Genomic DNA, 27,531 nt, shown 5'->3' on the forward strand with positions numbered 1-27,531 from the left:
TAATTCTCAAGATGTTCACATCTGACACATTATTACAGAAAATATTCCCAGCCAGTCTGGCCAATGCAGGGCATTTGTGTCAAGTTTCTGGGCGTAATAACTTTAAAAAAACAAGACATTATAACCTAAAACCACAGTGCTGAAATATTATGTATAATACTTTTACCAACACATCCTATCTTAGCAACTTATCTGTCTTACATGGCTCCGTTACTGAACACATCGCAATCTTCAGTGTATTTATCCTCACAACAATAGGGCAGTGTTGTTATCCCTCTTATACACAGGGGGGATTGAGGCCTAGGGAGACTAAGTTACTTGCCCAAGTTCACACAGGAAGTCCATGGCAGAGCAGAAAATGGAATCCCATCTTCTGAACCCCAAGCTAGTGCCCTAACTGGTCCATCCTTCCTCCTCCACCTGAAGCTTTACATGTTCAAAAAGCTGCACACACATTTATCAGATTAATTTAATTGCAAATTAAGGTTTTCATAAATGGCTAATGTGAAGCAACAGGATTTGGGGGGGTTGTTTTGTTTTTTTAAATGAGACCAACATTTTCAGTGTCAGGTGCCTGAACTTATGCATAAATGGGCTATGCATAATGTAAGTGGGCTTTTTTCAGAGATGCTGGCTCACAGCATCATCCACTGAGGTACTTTATACTTCAAAATTACTGGCTGCAATTTGAAACTTTTTATAAACTATTATTTCCCCAAATTTTTAAGATCCAGATCATTGACTACATCTGAGGAGTACAGAGTTCAAAGGGTGTACTTACTGTTCTTCACCTTGGCATTCCCTTGAACTTGGGGCCAGTTTTGGAATTTCTGATCCCCAGGTATAAATTAAAGCAGCCTCAGGGTGCTGTAATTTAAGCTTCCTGTCAATGGTCCCAAAGGACAAAATGCATCAAGGAACTGGTGCAGAGGTGGGGCATCCTGATTGCTCCCACTCGCCTCTGATGACCTCCAGTGTGTGTATAGGAGCCTTTATGTTGCTTTTGTGTCATTGAAGGACACCCTTTGGCCTATGCCTGCTTTATGATCAGATTCCATCAGCAGTGCAGCACAAAGCAGCTCTGGAAGATCTAGCCCTCAAATTCCTAAAAGTATTTTAAAAACCCAACCTTTTTGCACACTTTATGCACAGCACAACAAATTTGCATTGAATGGTGTTAATTCATATCTGGGATGAGAGCTTGTGTAGAGCGTTCAGTCTCATTCAGTTGTAATTTAAATCACTTAAAATTGAGATTTATACTGGAAATACTGACACACCCTAGATGATAATGGCCCGGTCAATTGCAAATATGGGACACACTGAAAACTAGGAGGAAAGTTGGTACTGAGATGTAAATCCAGCGTTAATTGTTGCCTAGTAACATGCAGTATGTACAATTCCATTTTCAAAAAGATCAAGAATGCTGGGTGTTTTTAAGATTCTTTCCTCCATGTACAATGTTTCCCAGGATTGTATGTTTAGTTAGAGCATATTCTTTTTTCTTTCTGGGTACGCTTTGGGCCTGATTCTGCTACCTTTACTCCTCTCATGGTGTACCTTACTCAAGTCAAGAAGCCTCATTGAAATCCCCCCAGTAAAGTATTGCTCAGTATGAGTAAGACTGGCAGAATCAGGCTGGCTGTCTCTGCAGGTTTTCAGGAGGTTGCCAGGATATGTGTTAAGGCTTTTGGGGATTGAAGCATTTGCTAACACACCATTACAAACTATTTACTCAATACGGTCAAGAGCATTGTGGCTCTGAGTGCTTTATATCTACACTACAGGTGCCCACAGTCCCAACAGTACTAGGTCTGTGTTTATCGCACTTGAGTATTGTCTCCTGTAAACACGTAAACGGTATTTGACATATACCTATATAAACAGTATTCAGACTGATGGGAAGGGGCATTGTGGGATTTCCCAGACTCTGGAAGAATTCATCCATCTCACTGGATACTAAAAACCATGCCTTGCAGGGGTAGCTTTTAGCCCTGGCTCATAAAGATCCTGTTGAGATGGCTATAGATTTTGCAGGATTTTGCCTGCCCCTTAGAGCAGGGCAAGTGGCTTTATAGTGTGGATTTCCATAGGATTTGCAGAATGTACACAGCTTTCTCTGTAAGAAAAGGCAACTCTGGGGGAATGTATTTTACTGTATTCCAGAATTGCAAAATTTTGTTTTTGAATGCAAACTGAAGGTATTGTAAATCCCCTAGAGAAGCATATCACCAAACCCCATGAGGAGTATTTTATTCCATTCCCACTGCAAATTACTCAACGTTTTGTTTGTTGCTTAGAAGCTCCTGCCCTAGCTGGTGGCAGCTGCTAGCCCAGTTCTGGTCACAGCATTAGTTATGAGACTTTAATTATGATGTCTGTCTCAGACTTTTGCTTGGTCTGGTTACTTCAATATCTACAGAATGTTGGTGGTAGGAGTAACTGGGCCATAAAACAACATTAACAGCTAAAAATGATTTTCACCAGAAAGGAGTTTGCGAGTGAGGGGAGGGGAATTTATCACTTTTTTTTTGTTTTCTCTCTTTTGCATTCAATATTGCCCATTCCGTAGGTGGTGGTATTCTATGCTGTCGGCTCCCAAGACACGATAACTGTTAAAGTCAGTCACAAATATGAACAGTTGATGAATAACCCATTATAGAGTCACTTTTATGTTGACTCAGTGGACATTTCCTGGCTTCAGAGGGAGAAAAGATAATGGCAAGCTTTGTAGAAAGAAAGAATCTTTAAAATGCAATATTTTTTTTCTTTGTGACTTTTATTGCCTTGTACACTGCCTTGTCTGAAGGAGGAAAACAGTGCATTGTTGGCAATCATCCACGGCGCTTGGCACAAACAGCCCTTAAAATCTGGCATCAGGATGAGTATTAATTCTGTTGTTTTCCCACAGAAGCTACAAAATAGTCAAGGCCAAGTATCTTTAAGATCATTCCTTAAAAATTCACACCTGGACCTACCTTTACAGTTCGCCTATTGAAACAGGTAATTTTTCTGCCACCAGAAAAATTATATACCAGTACAATAGAGGGACTGGGTATATAAAAAAAGCAACTAAAATGTTAAAACTAGGTAGAAGTAAAAAGCATATAGGCCCAGATCCTGAGCTGTGATGGAGCCACTCAGCATCATACTGCCAACAGGATCTGGGCTCGTGATCTCCAGCTGCCATACTGGTCCCAATTGGCAGCTGGTATAACATAGTACAGCCTTAGGGCTGGCCAGCACACAGCTGGCCTAGAATCAGAACGTACAAAGGTCACATTTGCATCCGCCTATCTGCACTGCTCTATATGCTTTTTGCCTGTAGGTAAAGACCTGAGCAGCAATATTGTGCAGATACGCATTTATCAGACACCTGTCTACTGTACCCTGATCTTGTTTACAGTGGTGTAAATCACAGTAACATTTCTGAAGTCGGAAGATATAGGCCCTCTTTCAGAAAGCATTTCCACTGGTTATAAACTTACCCTATTGTAAAGAGTGAGAAATGCTTGGTAAGGAGATCACCTACTGAGCAAGGACTTCTTGATTTATATTTTCACCTAAGTATTTCAGGGGTGTCTGTACACTCTCTATGTCCATTCTGATTGACAGAGAATATTCTGTTCCTTTTGGCAATGCGTCAGGTTTGCAGGTCTCTCTCACACAACAGTTCTCATCCTGTTCCCACCAAAGTTAATAGCAAAACTGGTTGGCTACAGTGAGAGCATGATTGGACTCAGTACAGGTTTAATGCCGACTTTCTCACCATTGCAGAGCAAGCCTGTCTCTGAGACCGCTATGGGGGAGGGACAAAATGATGTAAAAGGTCTTTCTATCTCAAATCTACTATGATTTTAAATAGTAAAAGATCAAGACAAAGGCATTTCCTGGTGATTAATGACTGACTGGGTGTAGTCGTGTCTGGGCCTTAACCCTGATCTCTTCTATATCCCTAGGAAATGCCCTGTGGCTCAGTTGTTTTTGCTGTTTTAAACTACTCTTAGTGTATGATTGATTGTCATTTTTAAAGCACCTTCATAGTTGTGGCTATTTTGGTGCCTGTGTGAAACAGCTTTTGTTCCTCACTCTCTTGAGCAAGCGGATGTTATTCCTAAACTTATATAAATGGTACCCACTTGCTGATGGGGTCTTAGAAACACATATAAATTTTATGCATGTGTGATATTGCTGGCACATGTCACATTGCACAGTACCAGGCATAGTTGGAGAGCTAATGTCTAGAACATGTGCCAGTCAGATATCACAGTTTGTTTTCTAGTGTCCTGTCTAGCTTGTAATATGTAATAATGTTGCTGAGAATTTTGTGTCAGAATATTGTGCATTAATGTTACCAAGCTTATAGAATGTTAGTATAATTGTATTAACAATATAAAGGCCCCTTCTGAACCGCTGTTCTGTAAAGACAAGTGTGTGGGAAGCACAGTGCTTCCATTATTGCTATAATGCCGTCTTTCAAGTTCATTCAATGATAGGGGAATTTTTAGGGCTTAATCCTGCTAGGTGCTGAGTGTCTTCAGATCCCCTTGAAATCAGTGGGATTTGAAGGCACTCTGTGCTTCTCAGGGTCAGGACCATAATTAGCAAAGCTGCCTGTGTACATACTGCATAAAATAGCTGGACAGTTTTTAAAATGTTGTTAGTAGAGGCTACTGTTACTTAGCAGCTGCCTTCTCTGCATATTGAGAACTGTAATCTACAGTCAATCCTAACATGCCAAGAGAAGAATTCAATACATGGACATAGCTCAAAAAGGGATTTTTTTATGCAGGCATGGGGCCTGATTCTATAGCCCTTACTCACATAAGTAATCATTATAACAGATAAGTAGTAAAGATGGTCATGAGAGTAATGGTTGCAGAACTGAACTAAAGACGATTAAAATTATAGTTTTTAAATTAAAAAGAGCTGAATTGATTTAAATTATTAAATCACCATTTTAAAAATAACGTTTAAGTTGTCTGAAACATTTCCCGATAGATCGCTGTGGGTCTGCTGGACTCATCAGACTGTCAATGTTTTTAGTGTGTTTGTTGCCCGAGAAGAGGAACTACAGCTTCTGAATTTCCTTCATTTGAACTAATGGCGGGGCGATTTATACTGCAAATTAATTTTGTGAATTATCAAGTAAGGAGGCAAAGGTGATTAAATAAAACCCCTATGGATACTGCATCATAAACATTTTGTTCATTTCAGGCCCAAACCAACTTCCCTTGCAGCCACTGACTGTGCTGTGATTTGAATGGAGCTGTTATTTGGCACATGTGCAGTAGTTTTCTGATATTACTCCATAGCATACTAGTAAATATTTAGTAGCTTGTAATAGCTTAGCAAAGATTGAATTGTACTGCTGTAATGAGGTCTCATGTTTCTGAGGACTGGGGAGAAGCTTACCTTCTGAGTGTGTGAATTACGGGGTGAGTGGGTTAGCAAACTGTGAAAGAGCAAGGGGCTGCTGTGCATGGTTAGCAGTTGATAGCGCAATGGTTTAACAGCAGTAGCAGAGGGAGAGACTACGACTACATTTACACTACAGCACTTACAGCAGCGCAGCTGCATCAATGCAGCTCTGCTATAGCACTTGTGGGAGAGCTCTCCCGTCGGCTCAATAGTTCCTGCCTCCGCAAGAGGCGGTAGCTATGTTGGCAGGAGAAACTCCCCCACTGACATAGTGCTGTCCACACCGGCACTTAGGTTGGTGCAATTTATGTTGCGCAGGGGTGTGGATTATTCACACCCCCTGAGCAACGTAAGTTATACCCAAGTAACCTGTGGTGTAGACAAGGTCTAGATCTTTTCCATCTCTTGTATGTGCAGGCCACGTACTCTTTTTTAATAGATGATGCAGAGGGAAGAAAAATGCGTCAGGAAAGCCTTCAAAACTGGGAAGTGGGAGCAACTCCAGGGTGGAAGAAACCCCAATTGTTTAAATCTATATTTACAAGGTGAGACAAGGCTAGTTTCTCCAGTTTGTGTGTTTGATCTTTTCCCATTATTACTTCCATGAAAAAAAGATGCAGTCAAGCACAAAAAGGGACTCAGGGAGAATTGCACGAGCCAGATAGGAATGTTCAGCGTTGCACCCCGACTGTAAGGGCTCAGCTACACACAAACCATGTACCTCTCACTATATTGGTATAGTTAAAGCAATACAACCCCCCTAGTGCAGACTCAGATATACTGGTATAAAGGTGCTTATGCTGGCATAGTTTATTCCCATAAGGAAAGGGGAATAAGCTATACTGGTATACAGCAACTTTATCCTGGTGTAACTGCATCCATCCTAGGGCTTGCACCAATTTAACTATTTCAGCTGAAAATCATGCCCTTAACTGAAATAGTTAAATTGGTAGAAAAACTGTACATACAACAGGCCTGAGCTTTGTCGCTTTTGTGGTCTGTGGTCTGCTCTCTGACAGTACTTGTTAGTAATCAGTAAGTGGAAGTGTGTTCCACAGGGGGGCTCCTAAATTCACAAGAGATGACTCTCCCATTCAGAAGCTCCTTTCATGGATCAGTCATTCAGTGTTAGTGAGGTGAAGGGAAGTGAAATAGACAGAACATAAAAAAGTTAATTAAAAAAAACATACAAAGCAAAATGCAGTACTCGGTTTTATACCCATTTCCAGATGACTGAACACAGTGGTGTTCAATGCAGCTGATACTATGCTAGCATTTTGCCTAAAGCCTTTACCACACTTCCTTGCACTGATAAAATAAATGGTATGAAAAGAGCAGAATGAATTCATACAATCTACAGAACATTACTGATAATGAGCCTGGGAGTTTTACCCAGTAGAAGCTGGATTGGGCATATGTACACACAGAACCTAAATTCTTTGTCAAAGGCAAGCAATAAGATACTGTGATTTATTTTCCTGTTAAAGGACCCAATGGTGCAAGGCCCATCTCACATGAATGAAGGTATAAAGAAGGATTTTCAGGATCTGGCTCAAAGTGACGGGAACTTGACCCCTTTACACAGGGCTCGTCCTGCAGTTGATTAGTAGTTTCCAAAGTTTGGCCAAGTTCAGTATATTTCCATCTCTAACTCCAAGTACAGGATACTTCCCATCTAATACTCTTTCATCAAACTGCAAAAAGTGGGAAGATAGACAAATATTTTAATGACTCATATTAAAATTACAGTGTGCCACCAATTGCTACTAATCCATCTAATAATATTTAGTCACCCATGGCTATAATTTATACCTGACTCGGTTTTTATTATTTGAAAAGCCCAGCCCCACATCTCCTTTTTCACCTATCATCCCAAATAAAACTATATATTGTAGCTCACAGCCTACCCTATGATAACAGTAACATCTCAGCAACATAGATCTGTGGCTGTCCTGCCTCATGAGCCTTCAGATGCTCTCTGCATAGTCAGTAATCCCATCTTCATAGAGAACATGTAGGAGGCTGCCAAACCCCCTCCAGCAGATTAGCCTCCGTGGGATGGTTCTGCAGCTGCTTCACATCCTAGTGAGAAGGAGTCACTTCTTCACCACCTTCCTGAACATCTGCCTCGTATGGCCAGGCTGCTTGGGCCAGCTGCTGGGCACAGTATTTGTTCTGATTGGTCAAATCCTGAGATCTTTTCTCAGTTTTTACTTTGGTAAACTCCAACTGATTTCAATGAGTAAGTAGTGAGCATGAAGTTCACAAGCTTAAAGCCCTCTGCATTGCTAAAGCCATGCATTGGAGCTATTAGGCTTTGATGAACTGGCAGAGAGGCAGGGAAGGGGGCCTGCTTTACTGACGGACCTCGATGTCCACCCTGTGTAGGCTGGCAAGCAAAGTGGTGATGGGGGCAGACATTGTGTGGTTGAAGCCCACTTTTATGCAAAGGCATGGGCCCTAACATTCGGTGCAGGAGCATGGATGGGCTGCATAGCAGTTTTTCTAGAGAGGCAACTTTACCGCCTGGTGTTGGTTTGGGGTGTGTGTGGTAGATTTCAGATGCTACACTTCCCCAACATGAAACCTGAAGAACTAGGTTTTACGAAGGTAAAGTGAAATTCACCCTAGTAAAGACTGAGACAGGAGCCTGGATTACAAGAATATCAGAATGGCCATACTGGGTCAGACCAATGGTCCATCTAGCCCAGTATCCTGTCTTCTGACACTGGCCAATGCCAGGTGCTTCTGAGGGGATGCACAGAACAGGCAATCATTGAATGATCCTTCCCCAGTTACCCACGCTCAGCTTCTGGCAAGCAGAGGCTAGGGACAATGAGAGCATGGTGTTGCATCTCTGCCCATCCTGGCTAACAGCTACTGATGGACCCACCCTCCATGATTTAGTTGGTTTTTTTTTTTAACCCTATTATAGTTTTGGCCTTTACAACATCCCGAATTCCACAGGTTGACTGTGTGTTGTGTGAAGAAGTACTTCCTTTTGTTTGTTTTAAACCAGTTGCCTATTAATTTAATTGGGTGACCCCTGGTTCTTGTGTTATGTGAAGGAGTTAATAATACTATCTTATTCACTTTCTCCACAGCAGTCACAATTGTATAGACCTCTATCTTATCCCCTCTTAGTCATCTCTTTTCCAAGCTGAAAAGTCTGTCTTTTTCATGTCTCCTGATATAGAAGCTGTTCCATATCTTTAATAATTTTTGTTGCCCTTCTCTGTTCCTTTTCCAATTGTAATATATCTTTTTTGAGATGGGGTGACCACAACTGCATGCAATATTCCAGGCATGGGCATAGCATGGATTTATATATTGGCATTATGATATTTTCTGTCTTATTATCTATCCCTTTCCTAATGGTTCCTAACATTCTGTTGGCTTTTTTGACTGCAGCTGCACATTGAGCGGATGTTATCCACAATGACTCCAAGATCTCTTTCTTGAGTGGTAACAGCTAATTTAGACCTCATCATTTTGTATGTGTAGCTGGGATTACGTTTTCCGTTATGCTTTACTTTGCATTTATCAAAGTATAGAATTTCATCTGCTATTTTGTTGCCCAGTCACCCAGTTTTGTGAGATCCCTGTGTAACTCTTCACAGTCTGCTTTGGACTTAACTATCTTGAGTAATTTTGTATTATCTGCAAATTTTGCCACCTTACTGTTTACCCCTTTTTCCAGATCATTTATGAATATGTTGAACAGCACTGGGGGACACCACTATTTACCTCTCTCCATTCTGAAAATTGACCATTTATTCCATCCCTTTGTTTTCTATTTTTTAACCAGTTACTTATCCATGAAAGGATCTTCCTTTTTATCCCATGACTGCATACTTTGCTTAAAAGCCTTTGATGAGGACCCTTGTCAAAGGCTTTCTGAAAATCTAAGTACACTAGATCCACTGGAGCACACTGGTCCACATATTTGTTGACCCCCTCAAAGAAATCTAATAGATTGGTGAAGCATGATTTCCCTTTACAAAATCTATGTTGACTCTTCCCCAACAAATTGTATTCATCTATGTGTCTGATAATTCTGTTCTTTATTATAGTTTCAGCCTATTTGCCTGATACTGAAGTTAGTCTTACCAGACTGTAATTGCCAGGATTGCCTCTGGAGCCTTTTTGAAAAATTGGTTCACATTAGCTTTCCTCCTGTCATCTGGTACAGAAGCTGATTTAAATGATAGATTACATAACACAGTTAGTAGTTCTGCAATTTCATATTTGAATTCCTTCAGAACTCTCTGGTGAATACCATCTGGTCCTGGTGATTTATTACTGTTTAATTTATCAATTTGTTCCAAAACCTCCTCTACTGACACCTCAATCTGGGACACTTCCTCAGATTCATCACCTAAAAAGAATAGCTCAGGCATGGGAATCTTCCTCACATCCTCTGCATTGAAGACCAATGCAAAGAATTCATTTAGCTTCTCTGCTCTTAAGCAATGGCCTTGTCTTCCTTGAGTGCTCCCTGAGCACCTTGATCGTCCAGTGGCCCATTGACTGTTTGGCTGACTTCCTGCTTCTGTTGTACTAAAAAAAAATTGCTGTTAGTTTATGACTCTTTGGCTAGTAGCTTTTCAAATTGTTTTTTGTCCTGCCTGATTATACTTTCACACTGCACTTGTCTGAGTTTATGCTCCTCCAAAAACCGTAACACATTTTAAATAGCCATAAAGCATTTTAAAACTACCCCAAAATTGCAAACCTTATTACTGTTCATTAATTTCTTTTCTTTTCCACCTTTATTTTTACGGGTTGTAACATAGCAGTTTGTCTTGCATTGTTCATTGCATTGATCATACCTCAGGGCTAACATATCTATGAAGTAAAAACTTTAATGCCAGTGATTTTTAGTAAAGATTCTCCCACCATTAATGGGCCTGATCCAAATTCCACTGAGGTCTACAGAAGAACTCCTATTGATATCGTTAGACTTTGGATCGGGCCAAATCTGAACAGAATATCAGAATATAAAGATTCTCCCACTATTAATGAGTCTGATCCTCAGCCTGGTCCTACAGAGGAGTCATTTTATTCTTATCAACGGTCCTACTGAAGCCAGAGGGACCAATCTTGTGAGTAAAGTGACTCAGATGTGTAAGAATGTGAAGGATGAGGCCCTATCAATGCTACTGGGGTGCCCAGATGAACAATATGTGTGGTTAACTTTCTGGGATGTCTAACCCACCTATATGGTCAGACAGTAAAACATCGATCAAAAACTCATTACTTTGGAGAGGAGGGAAGCTCATGGATTATAAAATTTAATTTACCTTTTACATCTTAAATTATAGTGCCATATCTAAGTTATAAATTTTTGCAAAGCAAATTGCTGGTGCGTCTGAAAGGCATTCATAAATATTTCTCACTGCTGCCACAGAACTGTTACAGAGGGAGTAACTTGGTGTGTGGGGTGATGATGGTGGATGTTGATGGCACATTGCTTTGAGAACTCCTACTCCTGTTGTTTTTGCAATAAGATGCCTGTATTTACTTGGAGGAAAGAAGAGGAGGTTAATGATATCAGTTACTGGGAAGACAGAGACCCCTCAGTGCCTGTATGAGAAAATTCCTAGATCCACTAAAGATTTATCATTTCACTCCCAAACTTCTTGCTAGCGAGGAGACATGCCTGTCTGCTTTCAGTTTCCTATCATCACAAAATACTGATTTATCAGATGGTGTCAAACATCTTCCTGCTGCCTACAATGTATACTCTAAAGGTTTTGCTCCACAATGGAGGAGGTTGAAATAACTATCAGTGTACAAGATGCTGTTTTAAACTGAACAGTATTAAAGGGCTTGATCCTGCAAAACTTTGATCATTGAGCCCAACCCTGCAAACTGCTATGTGTCACCTAAAGGGAAGTGTTTGCCCATTGAGATCAAATGTTTGGGGAGGAGAGGGCACACAGGCTGTCTGAACACTCCTCATGAAATGCTCCTGATTCCCAGGATTGGGACAAATGCCACTGTTCATGCATCTGAGGACTTCTGTTGGGAGTCAGGGGTTGCAAGGCTCAGCACAATGGATGTAGACAACTGAGAAATCATACTGTGAACAACTGAAAAGTAAGCTAAGATGAAGTATGGCTGTGAAACCTTGGGGTGGGGGTGGGGGTGAGAGTGGAGGTGGAGGCTGGGGGGACTAATACCTAATTAGTTTTGGTATTATTGACTTAATTTACAATAATTTATGGAGAATAAAGGGTTGTGATTTATTTTATTTCAACATTGGACCTGTTATACATGTACAAAATGGAGGTGTTATAAATGGATAATTATAAACACCCTCTTCTTTTTGCCATAATGTGGGCTGTTTTCCTAGACAGACACTACCCCAAAGATGTACGTGTGGAGTGTGCATCTACTGCAAAAAGAGACAAATCAGGTCTTACATCTGGGTGCTGTTGTCAGGATTTCAGGAAACGTCTTTGACTCTATTATAGACCTGTTTTCGCTGAGCAGCGGGAAGAGCGTATGTGACTGTTAAACAAGAGTGGAAAAATATGTATCTGGAATATGCTTTATCCTGCCAAGCTGAGTGTTTATTGTGGAGCCCAGACACATCTCTGCTTCTCCAGCAGATATCACGGTGTTTCTAAAAAGGCAGACTGCAATAGAACGGTGGAAGCAATTGCTTCAGAAAACTCTGACTTATTAAAGTTTTATATCACGTTGCCTCTATCAAAAATATTAATATTAAAAGAGGCCCATAAAAGGTGATACCAGGAGAGATAGAAGTAGTACCACTTGGTATTGTAATTACCTCAGAATGGGTAGTTGGGAACTTTAACCTGGAGGGTCAGTACTCTTCTCATTTTATCAGGTTTTCATATGTCATAAATGTTGAAAAAAGTACAGTGGAAAAGAGAATGGAGACTTAGATTTCAGACAGGTACTTTGGTGGAGGAGTGAGGGCTTTGCCACTTTTCAGGTTGGGACTCGGGTTGAACTAATGAGAGGTGCACAGGGGCTGGAAATCATCAAAGAAGCTGATCTTGCAGGCTTTGCACAGCAAATTGGGTGCTAACGGAATGCAGACATGGGGGCCCATGGGCTGCAGCTGATCTGGAGCTTAGCGAGAGAGGGGTTATTCTATTCCCATTAGTTACTCTGGAGCACGAAGCATTCCGTGCGTGGGTATGTGTACACACGCGCACACCTGCACCCTGTGAGAACTACTGTAGTCAGCTTGGTGAAAAAACGTCAGTACACTTACATTGTACTTACATTACTTTCAAGTTGACTTGAAAGGCTTGGAATACAGCAGCTTTGGCTAAACGGTTTAGTTATATCAAGGATAAAGAATTTTTGCTGGAAATTGACAATTCACGAGATCACTTTAGTATATTCAGTCCTCCTGTCCAGTTCCTTTGATGGGTATCCCTACATTTGCTGCTGACAGTTTTATGTGCACAGCTGTGTTTTGACAGACAAAAAAATAATTGTAAGCCTAACCTTATTTAAAAACAGTATGGACACTGATCCTGCAAGCTCTTGCCCATGGCAGTTGTCCGTCTTCAGGCGAGAAGTGTCTATAGCATGTTTGTGAACTTCATGTCTGTGCCTCTCCTGCTCTTTAGGATGATATCCTGGCCCTGTTGAAGCCAATGAGAGAAGCCAAAGAGCTTATTCTTTTTTGACAGGTTTCAGAGTAACAGCCGTGTTAGTCTGTATTCGCAAAAAGAAAAGGAGTACTTGTGGCACCTTAGAGACTAACCAATTTATTTGAGCATGAGCTCATGCTCAAATAAATTGGTTAGTCTCTAAGGTGCCACAAGTACTCCTATTCTTTTTTGAAATACTATTGAAGCAAGCATTTGACATGTTAAATTGTAGTGCCCAAGAAAACATGTTGACAGTGCTATATAGTAGTTTATACTAGGCACATGTTACTGGTAAGGAAGCAACAGGGGAGATCATAACTTTTAATGTGCCAGCTTAATTTGATAAATGACAAACAGCAACAGATGTTGGGGACTTGTGAAATAATGCACAAACCTTATTTAATATTTACATGCGGTTCCTGGCATGATTAGAAACAAGATTTGCCTTCTGATTTGTGCACTGTGTAAAGGGTAAGGTTATAAATTAACCTAGCAAATAGCCCTCTATTTAAGAAGTGTCTGAGCTTTAAAAAAAAGAAATCTATTGTGAAATAAGGCATGATGCAAGAAAACCGTGTGTGACATTTCCTTATCTATGTAGCACTTGTTCAGAGGAAGGCAAATTATGATAATCTTTTACATAACACTGAATATTCCATTGCTGGATTGTGCCGTCCTACCCCAGAAAAACAAAGATCAGTGGTTAAATAACTATATATTTCTGTTCCCATTTGTAATCCATTGGAATAAAACACAAGGACTAAGGCCCAGTCCTTAAGGTGCTTGGTGCCCTCAACTCCCATTGAAGCCATTCGGAATTGACGGTGCTCAGCAGCTTGTACGATCAGGCCCTAAATCGAGCCCCATGGTAGCTTAGAGAGCCTCTTCCCTCCAGGAAAGCAAGGAATTGCTAGCAGGCTGTTTGAGGGTGGGAATAGTCTGCAGTTTTGGGTTGTCTGCACCCCAGGAGCCAATGTGCAACTAGGTTATACTCAGCAATAAGCACTAATCAGGCTACTGATCAGAGTAGTGGCAAAATATGTTCACACGTGGTGCCCTGTAGATCGTCCCCGGCTGGCAGAATCCCCCTAGTACAAGACACACCAGACAGTGTGTCTGCTCCCCCTTCCCCACTCTGGCTAGGGCAGCATTTGGCTCCAAGTATTATTTTTCCAAAAGTGGAAACATAAACCTATTTATTCATGCCCTATCCCCTTATAATAAGGCCCATTGTTGTCTGTTGGGGGTGAGTTGGAAAGGATAGAAATGTTGCAGTTTCAGATCAATCATCTATTATGGATGCTCCACACTTAGATTACAAAGCGTCCTTTTCCCCCTGCACTGTCCTTACAGTATCATCATCATTCGTATCTCCACTAATTGTGTCTCTGGGTCATTTATCAATTTTTAATTTTTTTAAATCTATTTCAATTGAAAATAAATATAGTTCCTTATCCTTTTGAGTTGTATTTTCATAGCACAGACTTGACTGTTCCTTTGTCAATCCTTTTTTGTTACTACAAAAGAATAGGTGGCTTGAAACCAGAGATGTTTCATCTATGAGAACTTTGTGGTGTGCATCGAAAATAATATGAGATTAATAATATGAGATTTCCTTCAAGAAAGGTTATTTATATATACCAAGAACCTCTTTGAAGGTTTGTCTGTGCTGCAGATTGTAACCGTGTTTTAGCATGTGTTAACTAACACAATTGTTAATTGTAGTGGAGACAAGGAACAATGTTTATTTGGCATGCTTATCCCTAGGGCTATTATGATTACACAATTACAAACTGTAGTGTAGACAAGTCTTGAGAATAGCATTTGGTATCATGAAACCTAGCCTCTAAGAGGAATATTGTATGGTATGGGATTTTGAGGGATGGATGTTCCATTTAAAATGCTTCCCCTTTAGCCAAATTGTATTAAAATGTGTAATTCATCAGATAATTGGATGACTTCTGGGATTGCCAATGTGCTATGGAGATTTTCACCTCTTAAATTTCCAGCTCATATGTATCCTAGGTTAGATCAAGCATTGTTACAACATAATGGGTGTTTGGTGGGTTCGTGTGAAAGGAGTTTGGTGGACCTAGTTCAGTTTTGCAGCTAGCACAGTTGGTCCCCTTGCTGATAATCTCAGCAGAGATCCAATGACTGAACAGGCATGAGGACTGAAATGCTCTCCTTGCTAAACAGAGTTTCAGGGCAATGTATGGGAAGCTTATTCTCTTGCAGCCTGTGATGTAAATGTTCTGAGAATGTTATCCTTCAAGTCTGTCAATCCAGCACTTTTCACAAGGCCCTGCATTCATTCAGAACACATTTTTGAATAGTAGATTGTATATTTATGCAAGTCACTGTTGTAGTGTTTAGGGACAGAACTACAGGATCCAATCTTGCTTCTAATGGTTTCGGTAAGAGCTCCCATGTACAATAGCTGCACTCGTAAAAGTGTATCCAGCCGTGCAGTATTATTGAATTTTTTCTTCTTTATTACTTCCATTAAAATTTGAGTAATGTAGACTGAGATTGCCATCACTTTATGCCCAGTATTCTAAGAACATGGCTGATGCATTGCCAAAGGAAATACTCTGGATTTAAGTTTTTTACAAGCATAGTATTTGCTGTTTTCAAGCAAAGGGATACAACTGTTCAAGTTTTTAATTTTGTTTTCTAGGGCACAGCTTCTGTTCTTCAGCGCAGATCTGATAATGAGGAGTATGTAGAAGTTGGAAGACTTGGACCATCAGATTATTTTGGTAAGAAAAATTCAATGTAATAAGATAAAACATTGTTTGGAAAGACATGTGGAAGATAATTAGTCTCTTTCAAAACTAGTTTTATATGCTTCGATCAACAACAGGGATATATAGGGTCAGATTCTGCTCTCAGCTATCCTGGTGTAAATCCTGAGTAACTTCACTGGAGACGGTGTTATTCTGGATCTGCACCAGTGTAAATGAGAATCGTTAAAACATTATGAATGTTAGACTTCTGAGTAATTGTAAATGGCACAAGCATATATAATACAACAGGATCTGCAACCAAATTATGTAAAGTGTCTATCAAGATCTCTGTTAAGGAATGTATGACATTTCTAGCGCACACTGAAGAAAAGGAAACAGGGACTATGTTTGTATGACAGTATATTTATTCCTGCTTCCAGGTGAGATAGCACTGTTGCTCAATCGTCCCAGGGCAGCCACTGTAGTGGCACGTGGGCCACTGAAGTGTGTAAAGCTGGATCGTCCTCGCTTTGAACGAGTGCTTGGTCCTTGTTCTGAAATCCTGAAGAGAAACATTCAGAGATACAACAGTTTCATTTCTCTTACCGTTTAAGCTGTTCCATTGGGAATGCTGCCTTTGTGTGACCTTGTGCACTTAAATTTGACCTGTGCAGCTCAATAGCTTTATGAAGAGAAAAAAGTGTGCATTTTATTTGTCTTTTTCTGTCTATGTCTGATGCACTGGATATAAATTCAAATGTTATGTATCATTAAAGTAGGACGACAACCATTTGGATAAGACTAGCTGTTAGGAATGTTTATGAATGGTTAGGTTTTCGGCTTCTGGGTAAGATTGCTATGTGTTACCCTGTAAAATACTTTCATTGTGCATTTTTAACTACTTAAAAATACATCTGAGTCTCTATTTCTCCATTTATTTTAGCTCAGTCTCCTGAAAGTTAGTCCTATCCATCTTTTGTCAAACTTTTTTAATGAATATACATCCCCCTCTGCCCTTCAGTTTAAAATGCTCTTCACTTGTTACGGGAAGTTTGCAAAACACCACATGACAAAGGACAGTTGTACAATTTGAGGGGGAAGGCAAGAGGAAGATTTTGATCATTCCAATACTCCAAGAAAGAGTAGAGCTGTGGATCATTTTGTCTGTTAAACCTACTGGCCCAGATTTGTCCCTGATGCAAATTCTTTGAAGGCAGTGGAGTTACGCCAGGGATAAATTTGGCCAATTCAATTTTGAAAGTGAAGATTTCAAGGTGTTTTGGGGATTTTTTTCTAAGCATTTAAGTGTAGCCATTAGTTCCCAAAGTGGGTTGCCCTGAGCCTTTTTAACTAAGAGCCTGAGCCAAAGCCCACTGAAGTCAATAGGAGCTTTTCCGTTGACTTTAGTGGGCTTTGGATCAGGTCTTAAGACTTTTGAAGCTTCATACACCAAAATATCAGCAGCAGCTTTTTCTGAATAGATATAAAAAGCTTGAGAGATCATGCTAGAAAGCATATGAAAGATACTCAACAGCAGTTTGGTATGAAAATATTTTACATATGTCCATTTACTGCAGTTAAAATACCTTTGCTTTTATATATGATCAAGGTTTTTTGAAAGCCAGACATATACTTTAAAATGAATCATCCCCGAATGTACTATGCATAGGGTGACCAGACAGCAACTGTGAAAAAATGGGATAGGGGGTGGGGAGTAATAGGCGCCTATATAAGAAAAAATCCCCAAAAATGGGACTGTCCCTTTAAAAACGGGACATCTGGTCACCCTGACTATGCTGCCTCTCGTCAAAAAGATGAGCACTGTGCAAGAAACTAGTCAGGCCCTGAACCAGCAATGAATGCCGTGTGCTTGGACCCCTGTACCTGGGCACAGCCCCACTGACTTTGTTGTGGCTCTGCAAAGGCACAGGAGCCCTCTTGTGTAGGGCTTTCTGCAGAACCAGGCCTTAGCCTGCTGGGCAGGCCTGCAACATTTTAACATTTTAAATCATTCCTTTGGAGAATTTTTCCATTGGAGGAAACCTCAGCTTGAGGACTGTAGCAAAGTGTGCATCCACTGGCCATAAATACACCTGTCCACTCCTTTTGATTATGATAAAGCCATATTTCTCTGCTTGTTAAAGCATCCTCCTATTGGATGACAGTAAGAATTTTTCATATCCTTCCTTCCTGATGTGCTGAAATTACAAATTAAACAAGACAGACAGAACCCTTTTTTTAAATCAAAGGGGTTAGTCAAGAATATGGCTAAATTAACTGAAAAAGCTCATTATGCTCTTTTAACCTAAATTAACAAAAATTCCTTTTGGAATTTTCCTACCAAGAAAACTCCTGGGACTCAATACTACAACCCTCAGAGTAATCTTCGCTGAGTTACATAAACCCATTGACTTCAGGATCAGGCCGATCATAATTTCAAGCTATTTAATTTATTTCAGTATGTTTTTAGTGATCCCAGTAATCTCTATTTATTACTGTTATTTATTATGATGGTTATGCTTCTTGCATGGATTATTAAATGTGACCATTCAAAATGTTTTGTTTTCCAACTTGCAATTTCATGACAAACATTTATATGGACAAAAATCCACCAGACACATACATTCATGTAAAAAACTCATTCTTTGCTTAACCATTTTTGTATTTTCCTATTCTGTGCAATTAAAAAAACATTTAAAGGTTACCACTCACTCATGTATGCTGTTTTATCTCTTGCGTTTCTGCTGCTGTATTGGTAAAAGTTTGTGAGTGTTTGGCATAAAATGCAGGAAACATTTCAGGATTACTTAAACACTGAGTGTATTAATCTCACTGTTGAGAGTTAAATATACACACATACAAAACAGATACTTTGCTATGAACTTTTAAAGATAATGAAAATCAGATTTGAATTACAATTCTGTTGTAAACAATCTGAAAAGACATGTAACCATCTAACAGCAGAATTCCTTTGATGTAAAGGGAACAGTCTATTCCATTTTAAAGATTATTGTAATATTTGATATGGATGATGGGACAGAATTATGGTATGAATAAAATTCTTGTACGTTAATGTGGTGCTTGTGAGCTTCTTAACAATGGAAGTTGTATTTAAAAATCTGAATACTGTAATAAAAAATTTGAGCTCTGTTGAAAAAAAAAACCCAGGGTGCAGAATAATGTATTGTGTAATGTAATGTAAAAACAATCAGAGTAGGGAAGAGGCAGATAATCCCTATGCTGTACAGAAAGGGAGACCGCTCTCCACGTTTCTGTGTTGGTATTTAGGCCCCAATTCAGCAAGGTGCTTAAGCACATGCCTAACTTTAAGTATGTGAACAGGCTCATTGAAGTTTTAGAGACCCTGTACTAAGCCAGGAGGATTGAAATCCATGGGACTTCCCATGTGCTAGGCATAGGCTTAAATATCTTGCTGAATCAGGGCTTTAATTGGAAGGAAAATCTTTCTCAGGACCAAATGCTGCCCTCTTTCCCCCAACATGTACAAAGCCCAAGGCCTTTCCCCCAGTGGGGATTTGTGCTGACCACACCTTTTGATGGCCAGTCACCCGTGTATCGGCACCTTCATTCAAATCCCTAGTGTAGACACGCAGAGCCACTTTTTGCAACCGTGAAGCATCTCAGGCCAAGCTGCATCAGTGCCAGTTGCAGAGTATGGTGGTTTACCACTAGGGGTTTGAATTGGTGCAGCTATCCTGGGGCTGAAATCGGAACAAATCCCCAACGGAGACAAGGCCCCCAAAATGAACTGCCTTTATGCGGGACATATAAGAGGGGCTGGAGGAATCTTTCTGCCTGTCCAACCTGGTGTCTTGGTAAGGAGCAGCTATTCAGTAACCCACTGCCACCAGCAGCTCATTGGCGGTAGTATCAGATGGACGCCCTTATGCATCCCCTACAAGGTGTGCGGGTTTTCCCAGCCTGCCATCCAGCATTTCTGCTATCAATGAGGAGCAGCATGCAGAGTCACTCTGATGCCTCTCTGTGATGTCCCACACACACTGGGATCATGGGTGGTTCCTCTGTGTCTAGGGTTTTCCACCTTACCATTTTTGGAGTATGTTATTTTCCTCCCTTTGCTATGATTCAGGCTGCAAGGATTCATCTTTTCTGAGAATTACTCACATTATGTAGTAATCAGAAGTGACTGCTTTCTCTGAGCTTCTTCCAGAATGACATTACTATCATATGCTCCCAGAAGAGGATCTTACCGCCTCTCATTGTCCTTGGGTTTTTTTCACCTTCCTCTGCAGCATGGGGCATGGGTCACTTACCGGTTTAAACTTGTGTAAATGGTGAATTCTCTAACTTGAAGTCTTTAAACCATGATTTGAGGAGTTCAGTAACTCAGCCAGAGGTGAGGGGTCTATTACAGGAGTGGGTGGATGAGGTTCTGTGTCCTGTGATAAGCAGAAGGTCAGACTAGATGACCATGATGGTCCCTTCTGACCTTTAAATCTATGAGTCACTCCCAGGATTCTTGTTTTGGCTGGCTTTGTTTATACTATAGTCATTTGAACAGTATTCCAGTACAGATGGTAGAGGATTTTTTTCTGTGGAATTAATTGTAACCCTAGAATTTATTTTTAAACAGACATACATGGTTGAACGTGGTTTAGTCTCTAGTTGTTGTATGATCTATGTATGTATTTTTGGAAATGTATGCCGCTTTCTACAGATCAGTGTACAAGGCCCCAAAAACTGTGTAATTGTGTCAAACTCTCTAATCTTCAGTTTCCTTTTTTCTCCCAAATGGAGTTGGACTTTGTGCCATCAAGGATGGTGGGGATGTCTGGGAGAACCAGAATTTTCTGAGGATAATAAAAAACTTTGATTAGTTTCACGTTTAAGTTTGTTGCAACAAATGTCTACTAGATGTCCACTAGGGTTTCTGATGGGAGTGTACTTGGGCAGTGCCACAGAGACTATGCTTCTATTTTTAGCACACTAGTTCAATCACAGCTAGCGTGGGACTGTCTACTAGAGCTGGAAATTACACCTCCAGTGTAGCTATCACCTATGGGTGAAATACATCCCTGTGCAGGATCTTAGCACAAGGCCTATGCATCCCATATGTTCTGTTTTGAGTTCTTTAGTGGTGCATAAGCCCTGGTGGTGGCCTCCTTGGCACAGAGGTGAGTTTCACCCTTAACGCACATTTATGTGTAATGTCAGAGGGATGAAATATTATCTCTTGTTATAAGCGCAGAGGCAAAACCAAGACATTCCTTGTAAAAATAGCCATAGATTTTATGATCATTTTACTGTGATGATTATATCACTAATGTACTGACTTGGGTGTCTGGATGTACGAGCAAGTAGGATGACAATTGTTTCACTGTATTTTGCTGACACATTGATTGCTAACTGCTCTCCAGAGAATGCCTATTATATATTTCAGGTAATCAAAGAGCAGCGTATTCATTTAAGGGTCACGATCCACCTCAAACTCCCAGGCATGCTTTTTTCAGAGTGATCCTGGCAATTCTGAGTCTGTCCATTCCCACCCTGTACCCAAAATACACACAGCTTCCCACAAGCTCTCACGGATGTGATCACAGCTGCAATAACTCCTGCAGATCCCACTGCCCTGAGGTGGAGGACAATGGGTGTGCATGTGTATGGGCTTGAGAATCCAACTGTGAAACTTGGAGTTATGGGAGCTCATCTGCTTGAGCTCTTCACTTCCGGGGCTTTTCAACAGCTCCTTGTTGGGGAGTAGGGTTTTATCTGTGGAGTGTGGCTTGCATGACAAACTGGCCTTTCCTCTGAAAAAGCTGGCTAGCCACAACATCAGCATCTGGAGCCATCTGTGCATTGCCGGGAAGGCTGAGGATGTTTTGTGCTTGGTCAGATTCCAATACTAGAGTGATCTTGCTGATGTCTAACAGTCTGGATTCAACTTTTTAAACTGGGCAGCACTTTGCTTTGCAGTTGCAGCTTATTAGGATACTGGCAAAGTATGACTATCTCCTCTTATATGGTAGGGTCCCCTACTAGAACTACATAGATAATCAATTTTGGCGTCACTATTCTCTAACTTCTCCAGAACCTTTTTTTAAATTAAGACAGCACAGTTGAAAGTATGTGAGCCAAGGAAGAGGCTATAGTCTACATCAGCTGGAATCCCAAGTAACCCACGTTCCTGTATTTACTCAAGTTTAAATTAAATCTGCAGATTTCTCTTTAAAAACATTAATTTTCATGAAGGAAAAAAAACCAAAAAACAAAAAATTGCATTACCCAAGACAACTGCTCATATTCCAGTGTAGAACATATCCAAACATGGAACAACAGCATGCCATCTTGTTACACATGCCAACAATGCTGAATGAATTGGCGGATCCAGTGTTTCTGCATAATCTCTAGTCACTACAATATTAGGATAGTGCTGTATTTTTTACATTTTCCACTTTACTTGCTATTTTGGTTGCAAAAAATCAAATCTAATTAAGGTTAGCTGACTGCATTAGCGTTACTATTGATGGGTGAGAACAGTTTCCTGTCTTTTGCAAGCATTCACACTTAGACCTGGAAACTATAGATGGATGATGAGATAGGGATTTTCTCACCACTGCCTGCTGTTACTGGCTGTGGATGTGTATGCTGCAGGCTCCAGGGAAATCAAGCTGAATGCCTTTCAGGGAAGTGGCTACTCCCTATCCTCTTTATACAGAAAATGTATTGTCATTATTTGAAAGAACTTTTGTATTGCCCTTAGACTACAAGTATGGTGATTGTTCCATTAGAAGACATCATTGTGCATAGCAGTGAAATACGACGTACAGTACCATGCATGTGTATTTTCCAGATAAACTGTGAACATGGTGAAATGGCCCTGCAAAGAGTTTGGGGGCACAATAGCTGCTTTACATTCTTTCATACATGTGGAATTTATATGTACTGTACTGCAGAATGACTCTGTTACATGACCATGTGTTTAAGATAATGTGATGATTAACTAGCTTTCTAGTGGTTTTCTCTTCTAAGTCAGAGTTGTGGTCCAAAGACAAAGTAGCACAGACCTCAGATCAGGCGATGATCTGTTACTGGCTAAATCCCTCACAATCCCACTAAGAAAGACCAAGAAACCAACAGACTTACACTTTAACAGTGTGGTGGCGTGTGGGATTCCTTTTCCCCTTCCCTCTGTGGAACTGCTAGCTAAGCTGCACCAGGCTACGGATTTGGCTGCAGCTGAAGACTATCTGAGTCTTTCCAATATTATGTATATCTGTACTATGCCCCCACCCCGAATCTGAAATGTGAGCATTGTCTGTCGCTCCCCACAATTTAACCTGTGCAACAATGGTTGCAAGCCGATGGCTTCAGGCAAAAATCAGTTTCTCTTGCATACAGCATAAAATCCAGGTGCAAGCAGTGGGTCATACAGTTGGTCAGAAGGCACCTTGTCATGGTCAAAAGTATGTGTTGGTAGGCCTGGCCTCTGATTGCAAGGTGGGCATGGCTCTCTGGGAAAGAGGCATGGCTGCTCTTCTACCTGGCAAAGCTGTAAATCGCCAGCAGCAGCCAGTGCTCGCCAGCAGCAGCAGCAGCATCCCGCATATTGCTCATACTGAGAAGATCAGTCAGATGCACCAATCACATACTGTGATGGCCCAGTGTGGGAAACTGTACTGTTAAATGGCAGGATCAATGTATCCTGTCCTGGACACGTGGCCAGCTAAGCACTGGACCCTCCCTGGGCACTTGGGTTTTTGGCTCTCAGCCCAGAGTTTAGCCCTTAATGAAATCAGACAGGACAATATCAGCTGAGCCGGATTTTTTTTTTTTTTGGACTATCAGAGTTTCCATCAGGAGCATGAGAATTGGCACGACAAAGGCATATTTGGAAGGGCTGACGAGATGTAGGGGAGCCTGTGCTTGGGTAAACTTTGCCCTACCAAAATAGCCATAAAGAAACCGCCTCTTCGCTACAGAAAAGCTGTTATGCCCGAAGCATATTAAATTGTATACGCTTTTTCTCAAGGCTAAAGAATTGCAGCAGCGACGGCAGCTGCGGCCGCTGGAACCAAGCCACTGCATTCAGCGAATGAAGGCCTTGCTGAGGATGAGGTGGGGGAAGGAACACAGCTGAATGTATTATTCAGAGACCCACGCTGAAATAATGTGCTGGTCTTTAGAATGTGTAGTGTGAAAAGAGTGACTGCACAGTCACCAAGTAGCAGTGTCTTGGCCAGAGAGAGCAGCAAAGCTGATTAGTTGACTCATTCGCCAAGTTTGATTCTTAACGCCTGGAGGATCTGATTCCTGCTTTTGTAACGGTGAGGGAGGAGTTTTCCCCCGGTTCCCTGAAGAAAGCACTAGAGCTTAGCAGTGGTAGCGGAGCTGTGCTGGGAGGGAAGGATTTGGCCCATGGTTACTGGATCGGCTTGATCCTGCACAACACAAACAAATGCAGAGCACAGTGCATATAAACAGAAGATTAAAAGTAGCACGCAAGCGGGATATGCAGGGCCAGCCATTCCTTCACGAACGTGAGCTCTGCTGACAGCTATTCCATTACAGCCTTCTGGTAGCAAGTGCAGCCCAAGAAGGAAGAATGCAGCCTTGTTAGTGTGATGAGGATCACACGTAAACCCATCTCACCTCAGGCAATTCCACTCTCCACCTTCACTGTGCCCCTTTCCCTCTGCACACTTGAGAAAAAGGGAGTGGGGGTACAACAGGCTTGGGACTGTCTTCCAGCCAGCTATCAGGCTATGGCTAGTACTTAACCTCACCTGAGCCCACATTTGTTGTCAATCACAGGAACCTTGTGCTCCCTGCACTATGCCTGGATTTGCAGGACTCTCCCTGACACTGAACACCCTGGTACTCTACATGCCTCCCAGTCTAAAACGTGCAGAGGATCCACAACAAGATCTCTCTTCACAGCTTCACACAGCCTTGGCCTCCTTGTGCATGAATCTTATCACTGACACTCAAAGTCAGTTACTTTTCCCTGGTTGGAAGTTGGATCTCTGAGCCTCGATCTCCGGCCTAATTTTTTCTGGATTTCCCTGATCCGAGAAGGCCTTGTGTTAGTCCTACAGCCATTGCAGCAGAGGGGAGCTGGACATGTCACCTTCTGGAGCCTCAGTCCATTGGAGGGATCGTTCTGGGATGTGGTGAGTAGCTAAAAACTTTTTATTTTTCTCCTGCTTTACAATTTCCTTGAGAGTAGATCTGAATTGATTGGAAGGTGGTGGGGGAATCCTATTTATCCTGTACTTTTGGGAAATTAAGAAAAAACAGCATGAAGCTTCCCTTGGTAATCCATGAGCATTTTAGTATAGATAGGCTCATCGCAGCATCTCCCAAGCAGTAGAAGGCAAAACAAGACAAAATATATTAGAAATGAGCATTTTTATGCTAACATATTGCAAGTGTCTCACTAATGATGAGTTAGGCTCGTAGTTCACGCTCTACAACCAAGAAATAAAGATAAAGATCACACTTCTGAATGCCCATTTCAGTTTACCTCCAGCCATTCTAGCTGTCCATTCTTTAAAGCAGAGAAGAAGAGATTCATGGCTCTCCTCCAATGCAAACAACTTTCTTTTATAGCCTATGGGGTAAGTAACCTTTCGCATTTGAATGCATTCCATATTTGAAGTCATTGTGTAGGTATGGATGAAATGATTCAGTGAAATAAAATTCATATTCAGCTGCTTTTAAAGCAGATTATGGCAGATTAGCCAACTAATCTACCGTGAATCCCTTCTTCAATGATTTCAAAATGTAAACAAATCCAGCCACTTGTCTTTTGTGTATAAATATTTACCATGGATTATATTAAGCTTAACGTTAGGTGATATTTGCAACAATGGTTTTACTTTGTGACAAGCTACGTTTGGTAATATAAAAGCTACTAAAGGAAAAAGGTCTTCAAGAAAGCATGAAATTTAAGCAGATCTGCTGTACAGTTATAACACAGGATGTAAACAGTCTGAAATAGGAAGTTACTATTACCTAGAATTGAAGGAAGCTGCTTGCTTGGTATAGAGTACAATTGACTGGGATTATTAAAATGCATTTGTAAAATCTGCACTAAACCATAGGTTTAAATTAATTTTAGCGATGATGACATAACTACAAGCAGTGCCGGTAATATGGAGTATATATGCATGTAGAGTGTGATTTTCAAAAACTCTAAGCATTGAACTAACTGCTCCCACAGAAATCAATGGAAATTTTACCACAAATTTTATAGGATCAGTTGAACAAATGCTCTTTGCTTTTAGAAAATCCCACTTATAACCTATAAAATGCTTCAATAAATAACAACAACAACAAAAATGACCAAATTACCTTTCTCTAAGAACTTTACAGTTCAGTTTTTTCCCTAATCAGGCAACTGGAACAAGACATCTAAGAACTTTTTATTAAGGATAAGGTTAATTGTAAGAAACTGATGAGGTCTACGAATTGATCTTACCCTTGTAAATTAATACAGTTCTAGCCCGTCTACCCAAAATTGGTTGTTTTTTGCCTTGGAGACCATGGACATCATTCGTACTTTATGACTTCCAGGCCACTCATCAGATCTGAGCCCTTATTAAACATCTGAAGCAAACTACTTTACAATTAATATATGACATTACCTCTAACCCTTATAAGTCTATGGGAGTTAAATCTAAGCAGCCATACATTCAGAAGGGCCATATACATACAGCAGACCATTGCTAATCCTCACAGACTGATGAAATTCTGAGGCTGGGCTGGAGTATAGGTAGTTTGGATGATGTCATGGCCAGAGTGGGAGCAGCAAGACACCTCCTGGCCCCTTCCCCTTTCATTCATTAATGTACTGAAACAGATCAAGGACATTTATCATTGGCTGGTGCTGCACCTGCTCCTCCCCAGCTGCAGCACGCATTAGTCCACAAACGTCTCCAATACACCAATAATCAGTACAAGTCAGTGAGGTTCTGCGTTCTATGGTTTCAGACTTGAGCTTTAGATGCAAATCATGAATGTGGAAGCGGGACACGGCAACCACAAAGGCAGGATTGAGCCTTAGGGCTGGAACACCAACAAGAATCATAGCTTCACATTTTGTAAGCGGATAAATATGATTTTGGTCTGTTCAAAGTCATTTTCTGTAGTTACTGGCCCCTCAACTGAGTGGCACATGTGCAAGGGGAATCCATAAAGAGTTGGGTGTTATGTGAAAGTTGAAAACGTTTAATATTTAGTATTTCATATTTTGGGACTTCACCTTTCTAGGACTTTCAGCAGGACTGTGAACCTGAGCCATTCATTGGCAAGACTATTTTTCCTACAAGAGCAGAAAATGTGGAAATCTTTGTAGATTAGTGGTGCATTTTCCTGCAGATGTGGAATTTTCACTGACTCACCAGCTGTATAGAGAACTCTTTAGTGTATGAGATAAAAGACCCTGTAGCTGACCCCTAAGAGAACTACATATGCCAGTAACTCTACTGTATGAAAACTCCTGTGTATGCTGTATTCCAAATACAAAATTTAATTGGAGAGGGAGGCGAAAAATCCCTGTGTGAATATCGTGCAGCTCTCTGGAGCAGGGAGTTAAAGGTCAACAAGTACAATTCTCTTGCTGTGACACGTGCTCTGGAGCCGAATCTCATTTAATCTGCAGACCTTGTGCAGTGAGGGGGAAGAGCTGGAAGGGGAGTGAGGTTATGGGCAGTAGGTGTCAGGAGCAGAGCTTACACTTCAAAAAACGAGGCACAAGA

General features: G+C 40.9%; 1 protein-coding gene across 2 annotated transcripts in view; it reads left to right on the forward strand.

The window, feature by feature from the left end:
* Nucleotides 1-18,863, forward strand: part of PRKAR1B (protein kinase cAMP-dependent type I regulatory subunit beta) — a 118,662-nt gene extending 99,799 nt beyond the window's left edge. For both annotated transcript variants that reach the window (XM_073362094.2, XM_073362093.2), the window contains 2 exons: nt 15,742-15,823; nt 16,231-18,863. In XM_073362094.2, the coding sequence (XP_073218195.1) occupies nt 15,742-15,823; nt 16,231-16,403 (255 nt within the window). In that variant the 3' untranslated portion in view covers nt 16,404-18,863. The remainder of the gene's footprint in view (nt 1-15,741; nt 15,824-16,230) is intronic.
* Nucleotides 18,864-27,531: the final 8,668 nt, after the last annotated feature.

This window comes from Lepidochelys kempii, chromosome 10 (genome assembly GCF_965140285.1).
Source record: "Lepidochelys kempii isolate rLepKem1 chromosome 10, rLepKem1.hap1, whole genome shotgun sequence".
NCBI classification, from domain to species: Eukaryota; Metazoa; Chordata; order Testudines; family Cheloniidae; genus Lepidochelys; species Lepidochelys kempii.